The sequence below is a fragment of the Drosophila santomea genome, chromosome 3R (assembly GCF_016746245.2).
Source record: "Drosophila santomea strain STO CAGO 1482 chromosome 3R, Prin_Dsan_1.1, whole genome shotgun sequence".
Classification (NCBI taxonomy): Eukaryota; Metazoa; Arthropoda; class Insecta; order Diptera; family Drosophilidae; genus Drosophila; species Drosophila santomea.
The window spans coordinates 9,607,385-9,621,385 of NC_053019.2; the positions used below are offsets into that span (position 1 = coordinate 9,607,385).

The following is a 14,001-nucleotide window of genomic DNA, read 5'->3' on the forward strand; positions in this document are numbered from 1 at the left end:
TGAACCCTGGCTGGAGTCTGCGGTAACGCAGAATTATTTGATATATCTACGAATATTTCCAATCTAGTCACTATAAGCTCTCAACTCGTCTTATGGAAAAATCAATTGTTTAATTTTACTAAAGTTTTCTCCGTGTTAACATCAATTTTTATGCAGTGAATAGTTAATAGTTTTTTAATACTTCCAGGCCACGATTTCTCTACGACGCCGTTGCGATCACCGTTGCGCGCGCAGTGTTGAAAAGTGTGTTTGAAATATTAACGCTTTGTTTTTTCGGTACAGCGTCGGTCTTCAGCTGCTCGAATTTTTCTTAATTACTTCTGTTTATTAATTCTGATTTCCTCGTGGCCAATTGGGCATAGCATATACTTAGTCATGGACGATTCGCGCAGATCGATGGCGGGCAAGGTAAGTGTATTGGTGGTTTCTGATGGTGTTGCTTCCATTTCCCGGGAAAAGACATTTCGGAACAATATTCCCTTTTTTGTTGCTTAAAAAATAGTCCCACTTCCAGCAGATCGATTCCCGGTGCTCAACGATGGCGACCAACGATGAGAGCGTCTCCATGTATTTATCCTTTGACGCGGAGGACACTCTGTCCAATGCCAAGTGGCAGTCGGCGCTGGTCACCCAGAGCAGCCAGTTCCTGGAGGTGCATACCAGCAAGATGGAGGTACAGACAGATGACAAGGACCTCAGGCGCACTGTCCTGAAGGATCTACAGCAGTTGACCATCGGAGAACCGGAACAAAATTCGCCACTTCGTCCATTTGACAAGAGCATTCTCAACCGGCACAACGCCTTGTGCTCCACTCCCTCCAAGGACAATGCCTCTGCAGACACGCAGCCACCACAGATATTGAACATGGATCTGACCCAAATTGACGACAAGGAGAATACCCACCCGGAGGGAGATAATCACACTGGTGGCGATAACTCGACATTGTCCAGTTCGGTGGACGTGACCGCCAATACGGTCAAGGCCAATACCCTAAAAACCGACGACGCTACCATGGACAATGTATCCTTGCAGGAGGCTCCCAAGACCCCAGCTCCAAGCCAAATCTATCCCTTGAGTGCAAATGTAGTGCTAGAGAATATAACCGAAGGTGAGTTTATACTTTTGAAATATGATTTCTTCTATAAACATATACATTTACAGTATCCAACGAAGGAGTATCCATGCTCGTCTCGCCCGGAGAGGGTGAAAAAAAGGTCGCCCAGGTCAACGAGGTAGTGAACGAAGTCTCCGAGCTGATTGCCAAAGCTCTGAAGATCTCCGCTGATTCTGTGAAGCCATCAGCCTCCAAATTGAAAGTCGAGGTGGGCAAGAAGAGGCAGTCTATGACCTCCGCTTATTCGGGGGCCCTACCGCGCCCTCGTCGCTCCTTACTGCCAACCACTACTACAGAGACGCGCACCTACTCCTTCAAGCAACGTATGTCGGTGGTGGTCAAGACTACGCTCAACAGCCCAGCTCGCAAGCTGAGTGTCGGCGGCGGTCTGGCGGTAAGCCGCCGCAGCTGCTTGCCCGTCTCCAAGCTAACAAAGGGCAGCAACAGAAAGTCGCTCGCTGCGTCCAGCGGGCGTACGCCCGAGAAGATCACCTCAAAGCCGGTCAAGTTATCGACAAGAAGCATTCCAGACACGATCTTTAACTGCAAGCATTGTGGCGCAACCTTTCGAGTGAAGTCACTGCTTGATATGCATATGCGTATGCACGACCTGGTTGACAACGGACCCAAGACCCTAAAGCGTCAGAACACCCATCTGGTTGCTGCGGGAGTATCGAAGAATCGCTGCAAATTCTGCGATAAGAACTTCGCACTGGAACGTGCTTTGCACATCCATCTAATGCAGAACTGCGACAAGATACCGCCGTCCGAGAAGCGCAAGCTGCAGTTCACCGAGCTGAACCACGAAAAGAAGGCCCAGCTGCCAAAGATCGGTGTCACCAGTGGGACAAACCAGCCCATTACAATGCCCCAGAAGCCACAGCAACGAATGAGCACCATTCCAAAATGGGGTAATAATTGATAAAATGGCAAGCATGCTTATGAAGAAACTCGAAAATACCATATAGAATTCAAAAAGCTCATGTAAAAATACTTTTGTGTATGAGTTTCTTTTAAAGAGTGCTACCTAAAATATTTGTTCGAAGCACTTAAACTCTTCTTTTTAATTTCCCAGCTCCCTCGAACGGAACCCAGTCCATGGCTCCACCGAGCGTAAAGAAAGTTCCCAAGAGCGTTGCACATGCAGGTGTCTACCGCACTCCCACAAAGACTGTGCCCTGCCACATCTGCAAGCAGTCCTTCAAGAGCATACTTGAGTTTACAAACCACAGCCTGACAGTGCATGGAAAAAACCAGCTAAAAGACCAGAAGATGACCGCCGTAGAGGACGCACAGAGTGCTCAGGATTAAATCAAACGATTCGTGTGTAGCCTAGTCTATGTCTAAGTTAAATGTACTTTAATCTCTCCCAGTTTAAATGCACGTTTACGTAATCACTTGCTCTTCTTTTCGGGCGGTGGCTTCATATCCACACCCTCGGTTTTGATATCCAGAGGTCCCGTGGCGTTGTTCATTTCGGAGGCATTACCAGCTGCGTTCAGTTCATCGCCTGCTGGTGGGGGCTGTTGGAGATTCTGCAGCATAGGCGGTATTGGTGGGGGAAATTTACGCAAGAGCTCTGCCAGCAGCATGTCCACACGCTGCTTCTGGAACAGCGTGCCGCTATTCTCATCCTTCGCTGAGTTGGAGTCCTTTTTATCTGACTTGGACTTATCTGACACTAGAAGTGGTTGAAATTTGGTTCATTAGCAAACGATTATAATACTAAGGAGCATTTACGTACAAACTTTGTTGGAAGAAAAGTCCCACGTGTAACCCTTGTTTGGATGGTACCGGGCATAGCTGCTAGCCTCCTCGAAAGCGGATTGCAGGTTCACCACGGTGTTGAGCTGCAAAACAGGCGATTAACCAAATGAATCGGTTTTCCGACAGGGGCTACTCACTATGCGGGCATTGATGACGTTGGCAAGATCCGGCGCCTTGTAAACGGTGCCTCCGATGATGTAGTAGTCGGCTATCGGCGTGGCCTCCGAGGGATTATGTCGGTGTTGCTTGCGGATCACATAAAGAATGGGCTCTGCCACGTGCAGCAGGATGTATTCCAGACCGATCATGTTACTAAACGATAAAGGCGATTAAATTGAGTCACAATAAAAGGCAGGACACCTACTGCAGGTGCTCCGGACCAAGGCGCTGCATCCGAACAGTCTCGTTGTTGCACATATGATCGTAGAAGGGATTCGACTTGCGGCAGAAGTAATCCATGACGGTCTGCGGGCTAAGGGTGGCCATCATCTGGGTGTCGTGCCAGGAGAGGCGCAGATGGTCATTGGTCATCTGTCTGCTGGCCATTGTGGATGTGGATGCAAGTGCGCCTTATTGGGATTGGGCGGTGGGAAGTGGCTGCAATGCTTTATCGCTTGGCAATGACCACGACTAATTTGTGGGTCAATGGCGTTGAGAGAGCTTCTTTTTCCTATTCCTATTCCTAGCGATCGCTTTGTTTACAAGCTATTTTCGGCCGCACGCTGACGATTGGAAACTGTCGCTGGCAGTTTTTTGATTTATTTGTTGTGTAATAATTAATTTAGCAGGCCGTGGTGCACGCTGCTCTCGCTCTGCCAACTCCACGTTACTACTGTAAGTGTTTTGCTGATTTACTGTCCTTTGTGGCGAGCTCTTATTGTGTTTTCTACCCGTGAAGTGCCGTGCGCTCGCTAAAAAACCGATTTGTTTGTTATTTTCGCTTGGTGGACTGCTCGCGCTACGCAACACTGCTGCCAGTTGACCCGTGTTGGACAGTGTGTGCGCTACGCTAGGTGGCAACGTTTTGTTTGGGGCAGAGAAGAAGAAGCAGCAGGGCAGCGTCTGCGAAAAAGTTTAAAAATAAACAAATTCCGTTTTAAATCAAACTGATATTCAACTTTCCGGGCGCGCAGTCCAATCGTAGCAGTCCACACACATACACACTAGAGAATCAGTTTCTAAAGCGAAATTTGTGCTCTCGCACGGAACTTGGCCCATTTCTTCGCGACTCAATCTCATAATTGGGAATCATATCAGTTTGTTCTGTTCACTTCGTCGTGGCGCACGGGATCCAGACGCCCAGCAGCGCACAGCTCTCGCAATGGTAACCACCCAGCAATTATCTCACCAATTAGCAAATCAATAGGAACTCCAGAACCCGTGTACATTGATTCACCCACATAGCAATGCCACCACCCACTCATCCGTGTACATAGTTCTGAACATTACATATATACAAGCGCCAGTCAAGGTCGTACGATTCTCGGCCAGGCAGATATATGTGTATGAAAATGTTCTTTTTTTACGCCTCACCTTGATTTTCAACTATACGATCGTGCGTGTGTGTCTCTGCTGTTTCCATGGCTGCCAATCTTTGTTTATTCCACCTGAGATGCGTTTATTGCAAGTCCCGTGTAAATAACCGCCTAAGTGTTATGTGTGCCAGGATCAGTGTTGGGAAGGCCACGAGCGTTGTGTACCTAGCTTAGGTACAAGGCAGTTTCAAAAATATATGTAGTACCAGCGTCATGCCAAATTCAAAATATTCGAAATTCAACCAACTTTTTAGTCTGCTGATAATAAGTGCATCATGTAAATATAAAAAGTATTTATTAATCAGTTATATGGTTAAGGCAACTGAAGTTAGGTGGAAGTATTGCCCCAACACTGGTCAGAATGAACTCCGTTCCGAAACGACTCAATTCTGTTCTCTTCTAGATTGTCACACACTTTGTAGGCGGATCCCTTCCAGATCCGAGGCACAGTTCGTTTCAGCAATATGCGCTACATAAAGCCGGAGCCGTACTATGAAGTAATCGAGCAGCAAACCCACTCACTTACAGCCTCTGAACCAAAGCCCAAAAATCAGACATACTAACCATCTACCATTTGCAGGGGCTTCCTCCATTTAATGTCAGCGGCAGCCCTTTCAATGTGGTACCCATTCACAACTACCCGGAGCTTATGAAGGACACCTGCGCCCTGATCAACGCCGAGTGGCCGCGATCAGAAACGGCACGCATGCGCTCCCTGGAGGCCTCCTGTGACAGCCTGCCCTGCAGCCTGGTGCTGACCACAGAGGGAATGTGCCGCGTGATCGCTCACCTCAAGCTCAGCCCGATCAACTCCAAGAAGAAGGCTTGCTTCGTGGAGTCCGTGGTGGTGGACAAGCGGCATCGCGGTCAGGGATTTGGCAAGCTGATCATGAAGTTTGCCGAGGACTATTGCCGCGTGGTGCTAGACCTCAAGACCATCTATCTGTCTACCATCGACCAGGATGGGTTCTACGAGCGCATCGGTTACGAGTACTGCGCACCCATCACAATGTACGGGCCGCGTCACTGCGAGCTGCCCAGTTTGCAAAATGCCAAAAAGAAATACATGAAGAAGGTCTTATAGACTTCAACGCCAGCAGTAGTGGGCTTGGCTAAATTGGGCCAGCCCGATCAGACAGTGGCAGTGAACTAGTCAAATTGGCAAACGCTTGAAATTCTTTACGGGTTTTACCTGCCAGCAGCTGCTCCGAGCCATAACCTGTGGATGCCAGGCAGTCTGCCAAGTGTATGTGTGATTGCCTCCTTAGCTCTGGCAAATTGCGAAGCGGCTAAAGCTTTTGATTCCATTACACCGATAAGCCAACCCATTCACCATTCACCAAGCGCTTGTGTTGATTTTTAAATATTACTTTCCGCATGTATTTTTTAAACTTTTTGGTTCTTTTTGTATGACAAAAGTGGCCGGGCTGTTCGGTACATCTATAAGGCTAATGTTAACCTAATCCATACTGTTTAGCAATTATAATTTATTATAGTTTTGCTCAAGTGTGTGCATAATTGCTCCTAGACGGAAAATCTACCTGCCTGCAATGATGATTATGCATATGATTATGATAATAAGAAGCTCAAGTATCTTCCAACGAAACATAGCAAATAGACATATCGAGCCTTAGCATTAAGCACTCAACCAAGGGCAATAACTTCCAATAAAACGTGTAGCAATTTAAGTTACCATCATTCTTGTTCCTGGGCGGAAGTGGCGACAACGGAAACGCGCGTCTGGCAGCATGAGCGATGCACTGCATCCATTTGGCCGCACATGACAAGTTCAAGTTCACGGCGGCGACGACTATAGATTGATGTTATTTTTGCGCAGCCAAATTTGACGGGGGCTCGGTGCCCAAATGGTTAATGCCCGCCCAGCAAACGTAATGCTTTGTTACAGAAATAACCCGCAGTGATGTAAGGCACACAGAGATCTCTCTCCGCTGCCAAATATCTCTCTCTGTATGGGACCATGCATCCGTTGACTATGACTTGGGTGTGACGCCTCTCGCGCCTCTCCGACAGCGGAAGCTGTTGATCGCTGCTGGCTTGCCCGGGGGTACGGTGATCTCTTATGGTTACACATTTTTTAAATACCTGCCCGGCGTTTGGTGCGACAGGTGCTAATGTGGCGACATTCCGATTGGTCGCGCCAAAGCGATTCCGCACGTAATTGCTATTAAATTCGGATCTTCTAAAATGGAAAGTTTATTGTGCGCTCACAGTACATACGCCCGCATCCGTATGTATACATTTGGCGAATTATGGAGGACTACGACAGGAATATCAAATTAAATTTGTACGTCTTCAATGATCAGCTGCAATTGGTCACAATCCCATTGGATAATGGATGGTTCTAGGCACTTTTGGGGCTTTTGCCAATGCCGCAAACCTTGCGGTAGTGCTCCGGATGCTCCAGGCTGTCGATAATAAACTTTCCCAGGTCGTATTTGGAAACCAGACGTCCGGGGGCCTCGTCGTGCAGGACGGTATAGGCGGTCGCCGGCTCATCTGCGATGTGCGGCGGCAGAATGGCAATCCAGTCCAGGTCGCTGGCCTTGGTCAGGTCCAGCATGCGTTTGTGCTCCTCGTTCAGGCGATGGAACACAGCGGGTACCTCGTTGAGCGGACGCAGCAGAAACGAGGACATGACAATGGAGAATTTAGTCAGCTTGGCCTCTTTCATGGCCTTGATGAGGTTCTCAGTACCGCGGGATAGCTCCGTGGTGGCCTCCAGCTTGTTGCGGGTGCCCAGAATCACGGCCACCGCCTCAACGCCCTCGATGACGCGCTGTACATCCTCGTAGTTGGTCACATCTCCCTTAACCAGTTCAACTTTCGATTTGAATCGTTCTGGAACTGTCTTTTCGCTGCGATATAGCAGTTTCACCGACAGACCTGCAACGAAGAATACGGTTTAACTGCCGGTTTCCGGGTCTTTTGGTGTCACTTACCCTTCAGCAGGGCGTGATCGACGGCACACTCGCCGGTCATGCCGGTTCCTCCAATAATAGCAATGCGTTGCATAATTTGGCTGATTCTTTAATTCGCGACGATTTAAATGCGTTTAGTCCAGTAGTTGGCAAAGTGCAGTTTCACCTGTGATCCAGGCGCAACTTATCTATCAAAGTTCCAATTCGCAAGTGATTCCAGCGATTGCTCGCATTCTCACCTCACCCGTAACAATAAATATACAGTGCTCTTTCTATATAGTGAACCCTCAATTTTATGAAGCTTTTGTAGTAGCTAACAAGATATTTAAAATTTGCAGTATTTTTATTAAACTACGCTTTAGTGTTGTAAAAAGTTTATGTTTTTTTGACTTGCTGCAGATAATCTTATTTTGGTTATTGTTCACTGCTTCTAGTTAGCACCGTACTTGCAGAAAAAAATAAAAAAATTGTATATAGATTACTGTTAGGCATAATGATAAGTACTATCATATGTGGCGATAACAATTTTATTTACAAACGCTAATGGTCATTTGTCATGGTGGTTAATATTAAATTATAAATATATTTGCGAAAATTAAAATTAGGGCTGTGTTTCTCAGTCTGGCAGCCCTGCCGCTTGGTTCAGTGTTGTAATGTGCGGCGCAGTTGAAAGTTAAACCGCCAAGTCGTTACGCCTGCGATTCCGATTCCTCGGAATACGGATTATCTGCTGGATTCTTGACCCGTCTTAGTGTTATTCCCAGCTTCAGTTCACTGAGGAAGTCGGTGGTCACCGGCTTACGTTCCGGACGCGGCTTGATGCCACTTATGGTGGCCGCCTTCTGATCCACTTTCTGCAAGAATCGGAGTAGGATTAGATTACCAATTTGAATGGTGGGCTATTTATAATACCTTCAGTGTAACTCCCTGTCGAATGCTCTCCAAGAACGCATCCCTCGGGTCTCCGCCGGAAGAGGCGACAGGAACAGCCTTGGGCTGTGACTTCTGCATTGGAGGAGGTGGTGGAACGCCGGCCATGCCACTTGGTGGAGGCGCCGGTGGAGGGGGAGCACCTCCCGCTCCTAAAACTGGCATTGGAGGCGGTGGTGGTGGAACACCTGCGGATGCCGGTGGAGGCGGTGGTGGTGGAACACCTGCGAGTGCCGCTTGTGGCGGCGGAGGTGGAACTGGTACCGGAGCACTATTAATCTTTGTTTTCTGCGCTGGCAGTGGTGTCATGTAGGCAGCCGAAGATCTAGAAGTCGGCTTGGCTGGAGGAGCTGGCGGAGTCGGCTTGGCCACAAAAGCATACTGCACCGGAGACACAGCATACGGCGATCCGTTGGAAATCGTCGAGTTAGTATTGGGCAATATAGTTGGCTTTGGAGGCGCTGGTGGTGCGACGCGCATTGAGCCCACTTTCCGTTGCGGTGATATGGTGGCGTAAGTTTCATTGGCAACCTTTGGCGCTGCGGAGGGTCTCACCTGACGAATGTCAATGGCCGCTGGATATCCATGTGTGTTCTTCGCCATTACCGCCGACGGAGGTGGCGGAACCATAGGTTTGATACTCTGCTGGGGCTGCACTTGGACGGGTATCACAGTTCCGACCTCTGTCGGTCTAACATGAGTTGGTGCAGCCGGTGTGGGAGCAGGTAAGTCCATATCAGAGATATCCACAAACCGCGATGTCAGCGAGGCGTAGTTGGAGTAGATTGGTTCCTCCATTGGCCTCGAAACATTGGCTATTGGGTGTGGAGGTGGTGACGCCGGAGGAGTAATCTGGTTATTGGTGGAAATAGTGGCATAGAGCAGCGGCCTGTCCTGATCTTGAACCTTTGGCTGGGCCTGATGATCACTTTTTGGTGGCTTTAAAGGCAAAACGATATATTAACAGATTTCGCTTTATTTCAAGACCTACCATCCAAGTAAAATTGGAGTGAATGATCTTCTTGATCACTTCTTGGCGTCGCATGTCGCTGATGTCCGCCTCGGTAATGCCACGCTCCATCATGTACTTCCTCAGCACCTTGTCGTTGGAATCGGCATTAAGGTCGAAGGCGTTTCGCGTGCGATCTCGCGTCACATCGCCGGAGACGTGCTGGAAGTTGATTGGTCCGCTGATCTCGTACTTGGAGCCCTTGTTGCTGACCAAGACACTGGTGGCGAAGCTGGGGCCCGCCAAGGCCACCGAGGGCGGAGCGCCCACATACCTGTCCAGGCTGTTCGAGGAGGAGGAGCTCTTCATCCCGTCTAGACTGGCGTTTATGCTCACGTTGTCGGCGTAGTGACGTGGTGGACGAACTGCGGGCGGTGGATGTGCAAAGACGTCGCTGCTCACTTGCATAGAAGGCGGCTGGAATGAAAAGAAACGGCTGCGTTCAGGACAACTGTAGACAACATCAAAGGCTCTTTTGGCTGATAAAGCTGGCAAGATGGGACGCTGCGGGACATTACCACCCAGTAACCGGGTGCCTTAGCGCTTCTTATTATGTCATAGACATATGCGCGTCGCATAATAGCCGGCAGGCGGTCGAGATCATCGGATAAATTGGCCTTGCGCAGGTACAACTGGAGCATTTCGTCGGTACCCTGGCCCCGCAGATCAAATGTCTTGCGGAAGTCAATTGCATTGCCCTCCAGTTGGCGAAACTCCACGGGCTCGGAGATGTAGGCGTATGAGTAATCCTCCATCGAACTGTAAAAACGGATACGTAGTTGGTAGCTGCGTTAGTACGGCTGCAAAGGAGGTGCCGCCCACTGGCTTTGTCTTGGATCTCTCCCCGTAGCCGACGTGCGTCCACTGTGCCCTGCGGCATTATCTAGTAGCCAATTTGCCGATAAGAGCTGTTAGCGCAACTTGGGCTTTTATCAATTTCGGATTCGGATCGCGGTTGGGCCTTCACGGAGGTGACTCATCGACGGTCCCAGTCACCAATCTAACAGGGTAATAATAATCGAAAGCCCGTCGAAATGAGATGGTGGTCTAGAACGGCAGCAGGCAGCGGCGATGAGCAAGGATCAATTACCGTGTACACCAGGATTCTGCAAATGCTGAACCGGATCGGCTCGGATGGGTCGGGATCGGCAGGTGTTCGAACGGCACGGAGAACCTGGTGGGACTGATTAACGGTGGCGGTATGCCCTGTTAGGCACTGCGTTTACTCATTTACTCATTTCGCGAAGCGTCTTATCTGAAACCGAAGCAGCGAATGCAGATAACTGGCGGCCAGTAATCACCTGGGCCAACTACGCCGACTCCGACTCCGACAGCCTGAGCCAAAGGAAAACATAAACAAATGGCGTTAACTACATTTCGTTCATTTCGAAGGTGGTCTACTATATGCGCCTTGGCTGTCAGAAGTCTGCATGTTGGGTAAGTCCAAAATTAGAGAGTTTGCTAATGACTAATGTGCGCTAAAAGCGGAAACGTCTTCATAAATCGTTTTTATCGCAATCTAATAGACAAAAAGAACCTAGCAGATAAATAATAAATCATTCCATTTCATAAAGTTTATGTTATGAAATGTAACTTTATTTATTTATAACATTTAGCTTTTAAGTTTGGTCTTAGGTTGTTTAGATTATAAGAAGTTATAAGAACTAAATAGGATTTGTTGCCTTATAGAACATCTAAATAGTTCCAGATTTGTTAGGAACCCTACAGAGTTGTCCGTTGGCATGGAGTTTACTGTCAGTTAAGCCAACTTTCTTTCCACCGACGGAGAAAGCAAATCCCATTTCCCTACTCATCAGCAGTCCAAACGTTTCGTAAAATTTTTCGAAAAATTATTCCTGCGATAGGAACATTTCAATTTTCTAATCGTTTCGAATTTGGCCAACTCCCGTTTGCAACCTGAGTTTTGAAAACTTTGAAACGCTTTTAGGATTTTAAACTGGACTAACCAACCAGCCATGAAGGTCAATGTTTCGGGTGAGTATACGCTGGCTGAGATCGAAGTCGAGCTGGACTCGCAGTTGACGCCGGACGACCTGGAACCCGGAGCCACAGTGCTGGCCACCAACGAGAGTACTGGCGGCTTGGAGCGGATTGTCAGCCATGAGGAGCTGTCCAGATTCTTCGCCGTGGCGCCAGCGAGCGCCATCCCAATGCCCACGGATGTTGTAGTGGAGCGGACACTGGCGGATCCCGCGTTCAAGCAAATCTTGCAGGAGGCCGATGGCAAGAAAGATTTTGATCCAAAGGCGGAGCAAATGAAGATACGCGACTTTTTGGCCGGGGTCACCAGCAGCAAGATGACCACTGAGCAATCGGTCTTCCATGGTATCCGAATAGATTCACTTTAACGGATAAGATTTATAGTAATAGAGTATTACTTTTTATTTTATTTAGGATCTCGTTTCAATTCTTCTGCGGCCACTGGCAGCCGTATGAAGTGTCCGCAATGTTTGGTCCATTTCGAGGCTGCGGTCTTTCAAAATCATTCCTGTGAAGGCAAGCCGGTTGAGGTGGCGGCGCCACAGCAGGAGAAGCCCCCTCTTGTCCCAACTGTTGTTGCTCCTCCGGCTCCGCCAAGCAAACCGGGTAGCGAACGAGTGATCCTCGAAAACCAAGTGCGTCTGCGCCGTTACATCAAAGATGAGATGAAGTACGATCTGGCCACAGGCATCGATAGCTCGCGCAGCAAGAATACAGCCAAGGGTCCCAACGAGTGCACCATGTGCGACCGCAAGTTTGTCCACGCCTCTGGGTTGGTGCGACACATGGAGAAGCATGCCCTGGACTTGATCCCTTCTCAGACCAACGAGCAACCCCATACTATACCGGCTGCCGGACTTTATGTGGTGGTGAAGTGCAATGCCTGTGGCCGCATCTTTTATGATCCGCAAGTGGCCTTTAAGCACGGTTTTATTCACGATTCGGAAGATCCAACGTTGAGCAAAACTCCAAAGAGCCAAATACCCTACGATAAAGCAGATTTCAATGAGCTGCTGCTGGAAGGCGAGATGCTGATAGCCAGCGAAGCCCCTTTTGCCGCATGCCAGCTAAACACCAACCGGTCGGAGAAGGAGATGTTCACCAGCCTGATCTTGGGTAGCGTTTTGCAGTGCGAGTTCTGCGAGTACATTTTCGCTGACATAGCCGAGCTGCTTGTCCATTCGGCCTCCCATGTGGCGGAGCGGCGCTTTGAGTGCACCGCCTGCGACATTCAGATGAGCACGGCCAAGGAAGCCAGCATCCACTTCCAGACGGACTGTGTATTCATGCGCGAGGCAATCAGATCGCTAAACGTCACGCTTAGCCGCTACTTTGTGTGCAATGTGTGCGAGCTCAAGTTTGCCAACACGGACCTGCTCCAGGAGCATCGGTAAGCTGATAGTTAGCTAGTGAAGTATGAAGGATGCGATTACTCTCTGTACTAGGTATACCTCGTATCACTACTTCCCTCGCCTCTGCGAGAATGGCAAGAAGCTGCTGCTGCCCTGTGAGTTCTGCGACGTCAACTTTGAGTTCGCCCACGAGATTCTGGCGCACAACGAGGAGAAGCACCTCAATAAAAAGAAGCGCGAGAAGGAGACGCGCAACACGGGCGCCGGCCGAATGCGTCAGTATCTGTGCGACATCTGTGGCAAGTCGTACACCCAGTCGAGCCATCTGTGGCAGCATTTACGCTTTCACCAGGGTAAGTTATACAGTATTACATATAGGATCTGATTGTAATTGCTCCTTATCAGGTGTAAAGCCCTTCGTTTGCCAGGAGGAGAACTGCGATCGAAAGTTCACCATTCGCCCAGACCTAAACGACCACATTCGCAAATGCCACACAGGCGAACGTCCATATCTGTGTCTAGTGTGTGGAAAGCGCTTTCTCACCGGATCCGTCTTCTATCAGCACCGGCTTATCCATCGAGGCGAGCGGCGATATGAGTGCGAGGAGTGCGGTAAGCGTTTCTACCGCGCGGATGCACTCAAGAACCACCAACGCATTCATACCGGAGAGAAGCCGTACAGCTGCCTCTTCTGCACCAAGACCTTCCGTCAGCGCGGCGACCGCGACAAGCACATCCGAGCGCGACACTCCCACTTGGATGCAAACTCGCGTCTCATGATGCAGATGCAAAAGTTCCAACTGGAATCGGCCGCTGCTCAGAAGGCACAAAATCATAATCCCGAGCAGCAGAATACTGATTTTGCTGATGGTGCGAGCTCCTCGGATGTGCCCACTTGCTCGGGATTCATGCCGACAGAGCCTGGCGACACGGAGATGCAGTATAACATTATGCCGGAGCAGCAGGGGGAAATGATGTGTGTGCCAATCGACGAAGTAAACAACAGTTTCTTTATGTCGCACTACATGCAAGCTGTTCCCATGGAGGAGGATGGTTCGGGACAGCATATTATCGTCTTCGAGGAGCCAGTCCAGGATATGGAAATGATGACTATTTTCGATCCACAGCAGGTGGGCGAGCCAATACAGGAGCGCGGCGCGCCCATGTTGCAGGCTGAGGAAAATGCTAGGGTGGTGGTTGTCAAGAACAATCCAACTCAGCCGATCTTTTCGGATACCTATATGTAAAAATCAAATTCAAATTTAAATAAACCGGCAAAATAGAAAAGCTGCCAGAATGACCACTTATCGTGTGGGCCTTTAAAACAGCGTTGCCATTTAGTCTCTCAACCAG

General features: G+C 49.1%; 6 protein-coding genes across 9 annotated transcripts; 3 read left to right on the top strand and 3 right to left on the bottom strand.

Annotated features, from left to right (window-relative positions):
- The first annotated feature begins 131 nt into the window (after window positions 1-131).
- Window positions 132-2,512, top strand: LOC120450918. 2 transcript variants are annotated; one of them, XM_039634182.1, is made up of 4 exons: window positions 132-408; window positions 518-1,109; window positions 1,163-2,026; window positions 2,191-2,512. In XM_039634182.1, exons 1-4 carry the CDS (start codon window positions 376-378, stop codon window positions 2,424-2,426), a joined length of 1,725 nt encoding a protein of 574 aa, XP_039490116.1. In that variant the 5' UTR covers window positions 132-375; the 3' UTR covers window positions 2,427-2,512. The 2 variants fall into 2 exon arrangements, with proteins under 2 accessions (XP_039490116.1, XP_039490115.1); XM_039634181.1 differs by having other exon boundaries at window positions 133-408; window positions 515-1,109.
- Window positions 2,458-3,433, bottom strand: LOC120450919 (mediator of RNA polymerase II transcription subunit 6). The gene is made up of 4 exons (XM_039634183.2): window positions 3,247-3,433; window positions 3,020-3,194; window positions 2,860-2,965; window positions 2,458-2,796 (listed from the first exon to the last, which is right to left on the bottom strand). Exons 1-4 carry the CDS (start codon window positions 3,426-3,428, stop codon window positions 2,510-2,512), a joined length of 750 nt encoding a protein of 249 aa, XP_039490117.1. The 5' UTR covers window positions 3,429-3,433; the 3' UTR covers window positions 2,458-2,509.
- A 488-nt stretch (window positions 3,434-3,921) lies between these two features.
- Window positions 3,922-6,105, top strand: LOC120450921 (N-alpha-acetyltransferase 80). Of its 2 annotated transcripts, XM_039634185.2 has the most exons (3): window positions 3,922-4,206; window positions 4,821-4,914; window positions 4,998-6,105. In XM_039634185.2, exons 2-3 carry the CDS (start codon window positions 4,882-4,884, stop codon window positions 5,499-5,501), a joined length of 537 nt encoding a protein of 178 aa, XP_039490119.1. In that variant the 5' UTR covers window positions 3,922-4,206; window positions 4,821-4,881; the 3' UTR covers window positions 5,502-6,105. The 2 variants fall into 2 exon arrangements, with proteins under 2 accessions (XP_039490119.1, XP_039490121.1); XM_039634187.1 differs by lacking the exon at window positions 4,821-4,914 and having other exon boundaries at window positions 3,930-4,206.
- A 502-nt stretch (window positions 6,106-6,607) lies between these two features.
- On the bottom strand, window positions 6,608-7,660 carry LOC120450920 (flavin reductase (NADPH)). The gene is made up of 2 exons (XM_039634184.2): window positions 7,378-7,660; window positions 6,608-7,321 (listed from the first exon to the last, which is right to left on the bottom strand). Exons 1-2 carry the CDS (start codon window positions 7,448-7,450, stop codon window positions 6,780-6,782), a joined length of 615 nt encoding a protein of 204 aa, XP_039490118.1. The 5' UTR covers window positions 7,451-7,660; the 3' UTR covers window positions 6,608-6,779.
- Window positions 7,661-7,822: 162 nt separating this feature from the next.
- Window positions 7,823-10,523, bottom strand: LOC120450917 (formin-like protein 20). 2 transcript variants are annotated; one of them, XM_039634179.2, is made up of 5 exons: window positions 10,386-10,505; window positions 9,814-10,054; window positions 9,278-9,712; window positions 8,269-9,225; window positions 7,823-8,210 (listed from the first exon to the last, which is right to left on the bottom strand). In XM_039634179.2, exons 2-5 carry the CDS (start codon window positions 10,048-10,050, stop codon window positions 8,046-8,048), a joined length of 1,794 nt encoding a protein of 597 aa, XP_039490113.1. In that variant the 5' UTR covers window positions 10,051-10,054; window positions 10,386-10,505; the 3' UTR covers window positions 7,823-8,045. The 2 variants fall into 2 exon arrangements, with proteins under 2 accessions (XP_039490113.1, XP_039490114.1); XM_039634180.2 differs by lacking the exon at window positions 9,814-10,054 and having other exon boundaries at window positions 7,828-8,210; window positions 10,386-10,523.
- Window positions 10,524-11,093: 570 nt separating this feature from the next.
- LOC120452743 (testis-specific zinc finger protein topi) lies at window positions 11,094-13,973 on the top strand. Its single transcript, XM_039637118.2, has 4 exons — window positions 11,094-11,641; window positions 11,711-12,686; window positions 12,742-13,001; window positions 13,054-13,973. Exons 1-4 carry the CDS (start codon window positions 11,272-11,274, stop codon window positions 13,893-13,895), a joined length of 2,448 nt encoding a protein of 815 aa, XP_039493052.1. The 5' UTR covers window positions 11,094-11,271; the 3' UTR covers window positions 13,896-13,973.
- Window positions 13,974-14,001: the final 28 nt, after the last annotated feature.